This window comes from Drosophila ficusphila, unplaced genomic scaffold, assembly GCF_018152265.1.
Source record: "Drosophila ficusphila isolate 14025-0441.05 unplaced genomic scaffold, ASM1815226v1 contig_348, whole genome shotgun sequence".
In the NCBI taxonomy this organism is placed as follows: domain Eukaryota; kingdom Metazoa; phylum Arthropoda; class Insecta; order Diptera; family Drosophilidae; genus Drosophila; species Drosophila ficusphila.
In genome coordinates, this window is record NW_025064257.1 from 1,378,675 (window position 1) to 1,393,109 (window position 14,435).

Here is a 14,435-nt window from a genome sequence, read left to right on the forward strand (position 1 = left end):
TCCCCGAGAAAAAGAAACGGTCTCTTTTTCCAAATCTCCACCACTTCTATGCTCTATCGCTCACTTAACAATAACAACAAATTTCGGATCCCCGGACCCGCACACCCCCTCGTCCACGTTACTATGGACACAAATATAGAACTTTAGTCACTCCTAGATGGCGCGAGGTGACAACCCCACCGCTAAGATAAGTCGCTACTGGCTTATCACCAGTACGATCGAAAAACCAAAGATAAATTAATCCTCTATAAAAATTGCAGAGGCTCTATGCTCCCGGGTGAAGTGAAAGAATGTAATTTAAAAAATTCCTGTCCAAACTGTTCGAAAAATACCTTCTGACACGCATAATAAGTTTATAATATTATCCCGGCCCATCAATTTGGCCTCAGAGAAAACATGGAAATATTGAGCAAGTTAAGAGAATAACATCATAGATTCGCAGAGAAGTCTGCAGCGCGATATTCCTCGACGTATCTCAAGCATTCGACAGCATCTGGCTCAACGGTCTCATGCAGAACGTCAAAACACATTTTCCCGGATACACTCATAAATTACTTGTGAGTCGTATCTCTACAACAGAGATGCAACACAACAACATCCGACAACTAGAAAAAAGCTGAAGTCCCACAAGGAAGCGCACTTGGACCAACTCTATTCGTCCTTTACACAGCGGATATTCCCACGACTACTAACATCCATCTTCGTCGACAATACTGCAATCCTCAGCCGCTACAGATGCCCAGTCCGTGCAACATCCCAATTTGCCAACCACCTCACGGTAGTAGAGAAATGGCTTTCCGACTGGCGTATCAAAATAAACGAACAGAAGTGTAATCACATAATGTTTACTCTTAAGAGACAAACATGCCCTCCGCTCTACATGAACAGCTCACAGAACCCCCAAATCAAAGAATTAACGTATCTCGGCGTCCACCTCGACAGACTTCTAACATGGCGTAGACATATCGAATGCAAGAAACTACGTTTAAAACTAAAAGTCAGCAGCCTCCACTGGATTATAAACGCCCGTTCGCCCATATGTCTGGACTACAAGCTACTGCTCTAACTTTTAAGCCAATCTGGAAGTATGGCTCCAAGCTCTGGGGGAACGTGAGCAAATCCAGCATAGGCTTCATACAGCGCGCTCAAGCAAAGATCCTGAGAACTATCACCGGGGCACCGTGGTATATTCGAAACCAAAACATCCACAGGGATCTTGGCATTTTAGCAGTAAAAGATGAAATAGAAAAGCAAAAAGCGTCATACAAGGAAAAAATCTCAGCCCATCCAAATCCCCTCGCATGGGATCTGACTCGGGTTTCCAGAAGAACCCGCCTACAACGTAACGACCTTCCAACCCAGCCAAAATTTGTCAGGGCCATTTTTACTGTTCCAGTCTATATGACTGATTGTTAGGTTATAGTATAAGATTTGATACACTTATTGTTAGTCTAGTAAGGAGAAGATTCAATAAACAAAGCAAAGCATTAAAAAAAAAAAAAAAAGTGCGTGGATGCATTCCGACTGTTAACTGTGGCATACGGAGAAAAAATTAATGAAGTGGAGAAAATGGTATTGGCCAATCGTCGAATCACCGTTAGAGAGGTTGCTGAGGACCTCAACAAATTGATTGGCTCGTGCCATTCGATTTTTATCAATGATTTGGGCATGAGACGGGTCGCCGCGAAATTCGTACCAAAATTGCTCAATTGCGACCAAAAACAGCATTGCATGAACATTGCTAATGAGATGTTAAACTCTGTCCGCGACGACCCAAACTTGCTCCAGAGAGTCATAGCTGGTGACGAATCGTGGGTTTATGGTTACGACGTGGAAACTAAAGCTCAATCATCTCAATGGAAGCTGCCGCACGACCCAAAACCGAAAAAAGCGCACTAACTTCGGTCAATGTGAAAGTTTTGCTGACAGTTTTCTTCGATTGCAGAGGCGTGGTGCATCATGAGGTCTTGCCACAGGGAAGAACGGTCAATAAGGAATATTACCTACAAGTTATGCGCAATTTGCGCGAAGCAATCCGCCAAAAACGACCGGATTTGTGGGAGAACAAAAATTGGCCTTTGCACCACGATAACGCCCCTGCTCACACATCGTTGCTTGTGCGCGACTTTTTGGCCAAAAACAACACACTAATGATACCGCAGCCACCGTATTCCCCAGATCTGGCTCCCTGTGACTTTTTCTTGTTTCCTAAAGTGAAGAGGCCTATGAAAGGACGACGTTACACTACGCCTGACGAGATAAAGACGGCATCGAAGGAGGAGCTGAACAAGATAAAAAAAAATGATTTTTTGAAGTGCTTCGAAGATTGGAAAAACCGTTGGCAGAAGTGCATAATATCTCATGAGGATTACTTTGAAGGGGACAAAATAGATATTCATGAATAAATAAATAATTTTTGAAAAAACACATAATTCGCGATACTTTTTGAACACACACGTAGATTTTTCGATCTTTCCTATGGCAACTAACGATGTCGAATTTGAATAAACTTTTTTTTTCTCGATTCAACGGATGTGGGAGTGAGGATGAGGAGCATCCTACGCCCTCCCAGGAGTTGGCACAGGCGCCTCTCCTGGACGATAACGATGAGAAGGAGGCCGACATCACTCTGACGGATGGCAGTGGAGGGGAACACCCGCCCCCTTCACCAAAGATGGAGCATCCGCTCCAATGATGGCTGCACACAGCAGCACGAGGCTAGCCCAGGTGAACCTACACCGAGCCAAGGCGGCATCAGCCGTCCTGGCCAGGTTGTTCACCACTCAACATTTCGGGCTCGCTCTCATACAAGCGCCTTGGTACAATCAGGGCATTAAAGGCCTGTACACAATCAAAGGTAATATGCGACCAACGGGGTGCACACCCAAGAACATGCATATTAATAAGTATGTAAATCGGTTAAGAGTTGCGAAAAGAATGAGATGATAATGAAGATAGATAAAATAAGATAAGCAAAGTTAGGCGCGATTGCAATTATGCGGGTGTTGGTAAACAACTTTACGTTTACGTTACGTTACGTTACATTAGCAGTTAGAATTTGAACTTAGGATAGAATTTACAAGTTAGGGGTTCTGCTCCGAACATGCTCCCCCCGCTGGAAGAGTCACGCTGACAGACGAGGTGGACTCAAAGGGCAGAACGGTCAACTTGCCAACAGCTCTTCTGATAATGCCTGCAGCTGTTCGAATGCTCTCAACTCTGCCCATGCGCCATTGGAGTAAACGAAGATTGTCGTTCTTAATGATGACTATGCTGCCGGGCGACAAATTTGCCTTTTCTGACCGCCATTTCCCACGTTCCTGGAGTAGCGATAGGTAGGCAGTGCTCCACTTGCGCCAAATCCTTAGCCGATCGATATTGAGATGGGTGATGTCGGGTTCGTCTATGGCGTCGAAAGCAGTGCCAATAAGAAAATTTCCAGGTGTGAGAACCTCTAAGTCGCTAGGATTTTTTGATATGGGGCAGAGTGGTCGAGAATTAAGCATGGCAGAAACTTCACCTGCCTGTGCTCCTGCAACTCGTTTCTCGCACCAACAAAGTTAGTTGGGTTGTCTGACCAGATCGTGTTGGGCTTCCCCCTGATGCTGGTGAAACGCTTGAGAGCGGCGATGAACGATGCGGTTGATAAATCCTCTACTAATTCCAAGTGAGAGGCCTTAGTTGCGAAGCAAATAAAGATTGCCACGTAACACTTCGCAGGCGCTCGATTCTTGACTTCCGATTTCGAATACAATGGGCCACAAAAGTCGATTCCAGTCGTTGTAAAAGGACGACTTGGTTGCACTCGGCTGGCCAGCAGGGGGCCATGTGCTCCATCATTCGAGTGGTCCTTTACGCCGCGTTTGCTTTTGAAATTTGAGAAGCCAGAACGGGTATATATATCCAAAAACTCGCTGCAGCTTTCCAAATGAGTTTTGAAATTTGCAATCGTATGAGATATCCTGCTTCTCGTTTATAACTAAAACCATGAGACGACGTTCAGGCAAGTTGCCCACAACAGGAGTTATATTTGGCCAGCACGATGAATCCAAACGTAAAAATGGATGGGTACAAGACGCCATGTCATGCTCTTGGTGCGATCCTGAATCTGCGCAATTCTGTTGGATACAAAGATATTAAAGTCAGATGGAGGTTTACTTATCCAAGAAAGCGTTATGGTTGAATCAGACCAACAATAAAAATTGCAATCAAATGAAATGGTTAGGGCAATGTTTGAGATGGGCTCTGATAACAATAGCGCTGCGCATAATTCCAATTTGGGTATGGTGAGGGTTTTTAGGGGCGAAACTCTAGATTTGGAACAGAGTAAATGAGTTGAGACACAGCCATGCACTTCAGATCTGACGTAAGCGCAGGCGCCATACGCTGCTAAGCTTGCGTCACAAAAGGCGTGTATCTCCAACGACGAGTTGGGCTGCATAACGAAACGAGGAAATTTTAAATGATTGACCGCTGACATCTGCTTCATGTGCTCCAGCCATGAGGAGTACAAAGATTGCGGAAGCGACTCGTCCCAATCCAGTTTGTCTTTCCAAAGAAGTTGCAGAAATATTTTCAATTTCGTAACAATCGGTGCTATCAATCCGAGAGGGTTGTAAAACTTGGCAACGGCCGATAAAATAGATCTTTTCGTTGAACCACTTTCTGCCATAGTTCCAGACAATGAGAAAAGCAAGTGATCCGATTTTGCATCCCAATATAAGCCGAGTGCTTTGAGGACATCAGTTCCATCATGAAACCTGAGCGTTTTCTCGCGATCAATTTCTGCTTCGCCTTCTAAAGCTGCTGCCTCATTTGAACACCATTTTCGAATTGGAAAATGACCCTTGGATAGCAATTCCTTCACCTGCTCACGAATTTGAGCTGCCTCCTCGATCGAGTCACCTCCAGATATGAGATCGTCTACATAAAAGTCTCTTCGAACTATTTTGGCTGCCAACGGGAACTCAGCTTTCTCATCATAGGATAGCTGCTGCATAGCACGAATTGCCAGAAATGCAGCCGGCTTAGTGCCGTAGGTGACCGTATCGAGCGTATAAGCCTTGACTTGTTGATTTGGGTCGTCACGCCATAAGATAGACTGCAAATAGTTATCAGGGGTAGTGACACGGACACATCGATACATTTTGCAGATGTCCCCGCATAATGCAACTTTGAAAAAGCGAAAACGAAGCAGTGTGTTAAAGATTTTGGGCTGTATTGAGGGACCTGAGAACAACAAATCATTTAAAGAGTAACCTGAGGTCGTTTTAGCTGAACCATCGAATACAACTCGTAACTTTGTGGTTGTACTATCTGTCTTCTGCACGCAATGATGAGGCAAGTAATATTGCGAGGCTACTGATTGCTCAGAAGCAAGCGACATATGCTGTAGATCGATGTATTCCTTGATGAATGCAGCGTATTGCGACTTCAATTCCACATCCTTGAGCAATTTGCCCTCTAGCGTCTTAAATCGACGTAAGGCACGACCGTATGAATCTCCGAGCATGTCGAAACTGGCTTTGGCAGGCAAACGAACCGAGTATTGCCCTGAACTGAGTCGAGAAAAGGTATTCTGAAATAGCTGCTTGCACAAAACATCTTCATCAGTTGCGACAATTGGAGATCCACAGTAGCTGTCGATTTCCCAAAACCGTTTGACAATGTCTGGCAAGGAATCGGTTTCCGATTGGATGACGGGCTCAGTGGTCACTGCAAGTGCTGAACGCTTCATGTTTGAGAACGAAATCCCTCCAGATGCGATCCAGCCAAGACGCGTTTTTTGCAAAATGGGCAGATTTTCGGCTAATCGCATTTGCCCAACGCAAAGCAATTCGTAAAAGATGCCAGCTCCTATTAACAAATCGAAACGCTGACTACTGTAGAACCACGGATCAGCAAGAACAAGATTTGGTGGGCGTTTAAATCAAAATGAGGCTGATAATCCGTAATTTTGCCACTAATTACTGCAGTCAGTGCTGTACGATATTTTTTATCCCTGGAGTGTGCTTCGAGATCGACGGTTGCGTTTGATGAAAATGATGATTCACCAACTCCAGATATAGATGTGTTAGCTTGACGAGTAGTGAGTTGCAACTGCTTAACGAAACGAGAAGTTACGATGTTAATTTGAGCACAAGAATCTAACAAGACTCTGCAGGGAACAAATGCACCAGATCGATTTCTGATGTATACGATGGCAGTGGCAAGCAGCACATAATCGGTCTTACTATCTGACGAGACAACAGGTGGAGCTTCAGAGAATGATGATGATAAAAGCGAAACGACATTTCGAGTGTTAGTAGTGGTAGTTGGAGAAGAGGGTGCGGCGATGGCATTAGAATCGATGTGAAGTAACGAATTATGCTTCGAATGGCAGCGTTTGCAAGAACCAGACTTGCACTGTTGCATACCATGGCCTTTGCGCAAACAATTAAGACACAAGTGCAGCCTTTTAGCCTTCTTATATCGCAAGGTGGGACTGAGGTTTAAAAACTGAGCGCATTTAGAAATGAAATGATCTCTAAATGATGAGGTGTTTAGTGATGATGCTACGAGTGCGTTATGAATGTTTTTGTTAGTGTTTGGTTTTCCCACCTGTTTGCTAGGTGTCGGGATTACCATTGCATTTTCAAGATTCTCCAACATGCGGCACCTCTTTTCCAGGAATGTAGCCATATCCTTCCACTTCAGCAGCTTATTTGCCTGCAGACCCTCTTCCCATTTCTCTCGAGTGTGGCGATCCAACTTCGAAGCTACCAGATAGATCAGAAGACCGTCCATGATCTCCTGTGTCGTTGCCATAGTATTCAGCGCACGCAGATGCGAATTCATCTGGTCGCTTAAGCGTCGTAAGCTTGCTGCTGATCCTTGCTCCACACCTGAAATTGCGCAGATTGACCGTATATGTGCCTGAAAATGCAAAAGTTTGTTATCGAATCTCGAAACTAATAATTCAATAGCTTTTTCATAGTAAGCTTCCGTGGGCTCCAGTGATCGAATTGTGTCCAACGCTGTGACATCCAAGCATGAACGAAGATGCTGGAACTTTTCCACGTTGCTCAAGTCATCATTATTGCCCACAATGGTGTTGTACACCGCGTAGAAATCAGGCCAATCGATATAGGCACCGCTGAACCTTGGCAACTTGAACTCTGGGAGCCTTGTGGCACGCGCAGGGGGTCTCGAATCACCACCGACAAGTTCAAACTGTGGTTATGTATACGAACAAGATCACAAAAGAAAGCGCGCCAAATAATACCCAAGCACAGGAATATATGTACATATGTATGTTTGGAGGCCTCTTCACTGAATTGCGAAGTGGTGTCCAAATGCACTGATAGGCCTTTTCACCGATTTGTGAAAACGAAAACGAAATAAAAAACACACCCCACGTAAATCACGTCGGGGTCACCAAATGTTCAGAGGAATGCAACTAATTTGTTGCTACCGCTTTGTGCACTTCCAAAAAAAGGCCAATGTTTTATGATTAGATGAGATATGTTTTTGTATTTTGGGTTTCTGAGTAGTATTTGGTTATTCTTGTGTACAATGTTTGTGTGTTTTGCGTTTACAAGATCGCGACCGACAACTTGCTTGCGAGGGTTTTGCGAGAACGAACGAAAGTATGTAAATCGGTTAAGAGTTGCGAAAAGAATGAGATGATAATGAAGATAGATAAAACAAGATAAGCAAAGTTAGGCGCGATTGCAATTATGCGGGTGTTGGTAAACAACTTTACGTTTACGTTACGTTACGTTACATTAGCAGTTAGAATTTGAACTTAGGATAGAATTTACAAGTTAGGGGTTCTGCTCCGAACATTGCTGATGCTAGTATTTTCTAGGACACGCAAGTTGGTCAAATTTGTTGGTTACTTCCATGCTTGAAGAGCGGATTAGAAGTCTGCTTCGAACATACACCCCCTGTTCGAAGAGGTACGTTTCCAACTTTATAGGAATCGATGGGCAGAACGGCTAGTTTGGCGACGGCTCTCTTAATGATGACCGTAGCTGTACGGACCATAGCTACTCTGACTCTGAACGCGCCCAAGTGGCCATTTTAACGTTGAAATGTTGTCCTCCTTCAGCAACACGAGGCTTCCGATCTTGATATTAGATGTTTCGGGCCGTCTTTGCTCCTTTCCTGAAGGACTGACAAATATTCACTGCTCCACTTTCTCCAAAATAGTTTCTGCATTTGAGTCACAATTTGCCATCTGCTGTGGCGGCCTTCGAGGTAATGCGTGACATCCGGCTCAGGAGATTTGGAACCCTTTAGGAAATGCGCCGGCGTAATAACCTCAAGGCGTTCACCGTTTTCTGAAATTGGACAGAGAGAACGTGAGTTAAAGATAGCAGAAATCTCGTAAGCAAGAGTTGTCAATTCATCGAGGGATAAGATGGATGGACCGACGACTTTATAGAAGTGAAACTTGGTCGATTTGACAGCGGCCTCCCATAGACCACCGAAGTGTGAGGCACGCGGAGGTGAGAACTTCCAATCTATTCCGTCCGCTAGGCACGAAGAAGCTATCGAAGCTATATGTTGTTCACTCAAGAAGACTTCCTTCAACTCGCCTAAATCGCTCTTAGCACCGACAAAGTTTGTCGCATTATCACTCCAGATAGTTCGCGGACTTCTTCTAAGGCTGATAAACATTCTCAGAGCTGCTATGAAGGAATCTGTTGTGAGGTCCTGAACTTCCAATTGAACGGCCTTCGTGGAAAAGCAGACAAATTCGGCGATGTAGCACTTGCGCGGTGCCTTGTTCCGGGACTCTGCTTTATGATAGAATGGCCCACAATAGTCCACTCCTGTTGTATGAAATGCTGGATTGGGTAGAACTCGATTCGCTGGAAGATTACCCATGACGTGCTCCTAAGTCACAGGCGTCATTCGAAACCATCTGACGCAATTATCGATGACGCTAGCCACAGGCTGGCCAATACTTTTGTCGTTATGTGGCAAGCAACGCCTGCGATCCTGCGTGCATGCATTTTTATGAAAACATACGATTATTGCCAATAAAAGTGCTGCTGAAAGTTCTAATCTTGAAATTGTTAAGTCCTTCAATGGGGCTACTCTCGACTTGGCGCAGAGTAGATAAGCTTTTTTTGCCTTCATTGTCTTTCGGCTGCCAATATAGGCACGTTGATATACTAGCATCCCAGAATCCATGCAACTCGATTGACGCTTGCGGACGTGTTACGAATTGGGGAAATTTTAAGTTCCGGACGATCGATAACTGAGAGGTCAACTTCGCCCATGACGAAAGAATGGGCTCTGATAATGCGTCATCGCATTCAAAAAATTTTGGATTTAGTAACAATTGACATTATTAAACCGAGTGGATCATAAAATTTGCCTATTGTTGACAATGCGATTCATTTGGTGATTCGATGACTTTATGATATCTTAGAAAAATTTAACAGGAATGCCTTGGCGATATCTGATCCATCGTGAAATTTAATAAGCTGCTCTTTATCGCAGTCCGACCCTCCTTCGAGGGCAGTTGACTCATTCTAACACCATTTGCGGATTGGAAAATGTCCTCGCGACAATAGATTCTTTACCTGACGATGAAATTCCTTCACCTCTTCAATCGTGTTGCCCCCAGAAATTAAGTCATCGACATAGAACATTCTATGAACAATCTTTGCTCCAATTGGAAATGATTTCTCTTCACAATGGTGAGGCAAGAAAACTATGCCCCTTGCGCAGTTTAGACAAAGGTGAATCTTCTTTGCTTCTCTAAATCGAATATTTTGACTCAAATCTAAAAACTGCGAACACTTCGGCAGGAAATGATCGTTACAACTACAGAACAGGCATAACGTACGATTAAAGGTCGTAGCAGAAGCCAGAATTGCATTTGAGTTGTATCTGTGCAACTTTTTTCTCACCTGTGAGCAGTCCATGTTGGAAGCTCAGCAATGGGCAAGGCCTCTTCCCATTTATCCAGCGTCCTCTTATCCAGCTTGTGAGCGATTATGTGAATCAGGAATCGGTCCAAAATTTGTTTAGCACTGGCCAAGATTCGGTTTGCTCGTAGGTGTGAGTTCATAAAGTCGTTGAGCTCCCGGAAGACCCATTGCAGATCCCTTCTTGACACCCTTCAACCCAAAAATAGTCTTTACGTGTGCCTGAAAATGCAAAACTTTATTATCAAATCGAGTGATCAACAAGTTCAAAGCTTTTTGATAATTTTGATTCGACGGTTCTAGCGAGCGAATAGTTCTCAGAGCCACGCTGCCTAAACTGGACCGTAAATACTGCAGTTTTTATACCTTTGCAGAGCAAAGGGTATTACAATTTTCGCCAGAAGTTTGCAACGCAGTTAAGGAGACACCTCAGACCCCATTAAGTATATACATTCTTGATCAGCATCACAATCTGAATCGAAATCCGTCTGTACGTCTGTCCGTCTGTCCTCCTGTCCGTTTCTGCCCAAAACTAGTCTCTCAGTTTTAAAGCTACCTTGCTGAAACTTTCCCAAAAGGTGTGTAGTTATTGCACGCAGTATATACATAAGTCGGAACGGGCCGGATCGGGCGACTATATAGGATAGCTCCCATACAAGAGATTAAAATAAAAAATTCTAACGCCGTTGTTTTTGATCAGATCGACTTGATTTCTTCTAGATGACGTTTTCTGACCTCTATTGAATTTCTGATAAAATTTTATCAAAATCGAATAACTCCACCATATAGCTGCCATACAAAAGATAAAAAAAAATATATATAAATAATGAAAAAAATTATAACGTCGTTGTTTTTAATCCCACGAGCATGATTTTTAAAACATGGAATTTTTCAATAACCCTTGGATCGAGAAAAAACTTTCATTAAAATCCGACAACGTTATCATATAGCGGCCATAGGAAAGATCGAAAAATCTATATAGAAATATGTGAAATAAAATTAAACCATCGTTGTTTTTCATCAGACAAGCATAATTTTTGGAATATCTAGTTTTCTAACTGCTCTTGAATTGCATATTAAATTTCATCAAAATCGGACAACTATATCATATCGCTGCCATACGAACAATAGTCGAAAATATGGAAAATGAATAGAAAAATCGTCATAGTTTCGATGTTGTTTAGCTCTTATGCATTTTGATCGACATATTTGATGACTGCAAGGGTATATAAGCTTCGGCTTGCCGAAGCTAGCTTCCTCTCTTGTTTTCGTTTATTTTATGGTTCGTAATTTGTTTTTAAAATAAGTCAAATTAATTTTTGAATTAAAACGAAAAATTTTATTCCAAAACATGGGTTTTTCAAAATACTGAAAACTGAATGAGCTTACTATCGCACATTTTGCATTTGGCGACTTTACACATTCAGTTTTACTCGGAAAAAAAGCAAAAAAAAACTAGAAATCTCATGGAATAGGCTATGAGGTTTGCACTCGCAGTGTGACGTCGGCATTGCACTTCGACTCTCTTTCTTTCTCTCTCTCTCTCTCTGCAGCAGCGTTGTTAAGGCGACAGCTAAAACTAACAAGGAGTAGTGACAGTGCAAGATTCTTCGTGCCGCTGCTACGCACTCAAGCAAGGGTGCCGATCACTGATAAATACATACAGTGGTGGCCATAAGTATTTTGTCAAAATAAAAGTGAAATATACTCGAAACCTGAACTTGCTTCTTTTAACTTTTGGTATCAATGGAAAGGTAATTCGAATGCCTTTTGAATGATACCATACTTTTCTCAACTCATTCGATATTTATTGAACAGGGCAATTTAAAAAAAAAGTCAAAAAAAACTTTTTCCCTCAGTTTCAAAAATAAAATTTTTGGATGCAAAAAGTTTCTTTAATCAAAAATAATAAGAATTGAAAAAAGAATTTTTCAAAAATAATTTTTCTTCTATTTTTTATGATTTTTTGAAAATGACTAGAAATACGCATTTCAGCCATATTTTTCTCTTTTCCATACAAACTTTTTCCGACATTGTAACCTTCAAAAAATCATTAAAAATAGAAGAAAAATTATTTTTGAAAAATTCTTTTTGCAGTTCCTATTATTTTTGTTTAAAGAAACTTTTTGCATCCCAAAATTTTAGTTTTGAAGCCGGGGGAAAAAGTTTTTTTTGACTTTTTTGTTTAAAATGGCCCTTTTCAATAAATATCGAATGAGTTGAGAAAAGTATGGTATCATTCAAACGGCATTTGAATTACCTTTCCATTGATACCAAAAGTTAAAAGAAGCAAGTTCAGGTTTCGAGTATATTTCACTTTTATTTTGACAAAATACTTATGGCCACCACTGTATGTACATTTCTACAGCGTGTTTTGATGCTTAAATCTGACACCATTGTACGGTATTTTTTTTTCGGCACGACGCAATATCCGGTTGGATTTTTTAAAGTTTTTCGTTCGTTCGTTCGTATAAGCGGTTTGACTAAGCTAAGGCCCTAAGGCACTAAGCGGAGGCCCTTTCATATAATATATTTTGTATGGGGACCAACCAACCCAACGAGTTTTCGTCGCACAACTCGGACGGACACCATAAGCGGAGTCGTTATAACAGGATTCTACTGTATATACATTTGTATTGTTTATGGCCGGCCAACGCACAATGAAGCTGCAACACCGATAAAGTGAGATATGCAGCCTGGTAAAATAAATTTATTTTTTGTGACTTCCACTGGGTATTTTTTTATGCACAAATCACGTCGGGGTCACCAAATGTTGAGCTAATAATTTTTTTTATTAGCAATTTAAATTAAAACACGAAAATTTAGAGTTTGATTTCTACAAAGGCAGCGAATTTTTATTTCAGTGAAAGCGATTGACAAAATGGTCCGCGGGATCGAAAAAAGAGTTCGATTTGAGAAACGGATTAGCCATTTTCAGCCCCAAAGTAGAAGCTAACAAGCAACGAGAGAGTGAATAGAAAGATAGAGAGAGAGCGATGGTAATTATGCAGATCATGGTACAATTATACAAGGTCTCGTCCATGATACAATTATACAAGGTAGTCCACTCGGCAAAATCCATAGTCCCCTATTTTTAGCTTTGACAAGTAAGTGTGAGTGAAAAATAAGGGACCAAACCCGAACGACTTCGGCAAGCCGAGTGGACTACCTTGTATAATTGTATCATGGTCTCGTCGGCAAAAAGCACTCCCCTATTCATTACTCACAACAAGTGCGAGTGAAACGACAAAAGAGCTTTTTGCTTAGCTTTGAAGTTTTTTATAAATTAATTTTTAATAGTTTTGAATTTAAAATTAAACGTTCTTTTTGTTTTGGAATAGCTTTTTTTTGTTTGGGTTCTTAATTAAAAAAAAAAATTGTACTCTTAAAGTAACATTTTTGAATATATAAATTAATGTTTCTTAGCAACAATTAATAATTTTCCCTCTACATTTTTGTTATACTAAAATAATCTGAAGCTACATGCAAAAAAACAAAAAAAGTTTGCAGCCAAGGGCAGAACGACTTCTTTGCACAAGGGTTAATACTCTGAAAAAATTCGTCCGTAAACAAGCACGAACGCACTGACTAAAAAGCCGAACGATTAGGCCGCCGACGAGACTACCTTGTATAATTGTACCATGATGCAGATAATGTAAGAGCTCGCAATAAAAGAAGATAATTATCTGCTGCGGCTGGATGACCCGACAGCTTAGTAGTTCAACATTTTCTTATTACCCGAAGATTATTATTGGGAGCCGCTTTTTGAGTCAAGTAAAATAAATTGTCATCTGTTTTTTTTTTTTTTACTGTTTTTTTTTGTGTAGTGTGCAGGTGATATTACATTTCCAGGATAATAAAAAACGTTACTTATCGGTAGCGATAGACATCCATGAAAGCACACACATTCAATATAAAATTTATTGGTGATCAGCATTAAGTACCGAATTGATCAAGACATGACCCTCTATAAAATTTCTCATAAACATTAAAATAGTCTCCTCTCGATTGAAGGTATTACTAAAAGTCGAACCGACCGGTTTTATTTATTATTTATTTTTTTTAACCTAAATAAAATTTTATTATACATATATGTTAAACACACATAATAGCATATAATAATGATGTAAACAGAAAATGAATTAAAAATATTATAAGTCTAGCAAAAATAAAAAAGTGTTTGGATGAACACCATAGCCCGTTTTTGGATCGTCCGTAATAAAAAAAAATGCGCTCCAAAGGTAATAATATACCCTGCCAATAATAGAACTTGTTATCTTAAACTTACAATAAGACAAAGATCAATTTTTTCTACAAATTTTAGTGCTTTTGGTTTTTAATACAAAAAACGTACTACCAATCGCATATTTAATTGTTAATAACAAAAAAACGGTACAAAATTTTCACTTTTCGCCAACGGATTTCGAAATTTTAGAAAAAACATCATTTGCATATTTTACTTTATTTTTTTTTTAGCTGTTTTTACCGTGAACCGCACTTGTAAACAAA

General features: G+C 41.1%; 1 protein-coding gene across 4 annotated transcripts in view; it reads left to right on the top strand.

The window, feature by feature from the left end:
* LOC108096154 (scavenger receptor class B member 1) overlaps positions 1-14,435 on the top strand; it is a 95,817-nt gene that overhangs the window by 34,055 nt on the left and 47,327 nt on the right. Inside the window, exon 1 of one of the 4 annotated variants that reach the window (XM_017197553.1) lies at positions 13,834-13,940. The exons of 2 other annotated variants lie outside the window; for them this stretch is intronic. Coding sequence is in view for 1 of the 2 variants with exons in the window: in XM_017197539.2 (XP_017053028.1) it covers positions 14,155-14,167 (13 nt within the window). In the remaining variant the exon portion in view is untranslated. Of the gene's footprint in view, positions 1-13,833; positions 14,168-14,435 lie in introns of those variants that run through there. One more of the 4 variants, XM_017197539.2, reaches the window with a different exon arrangement.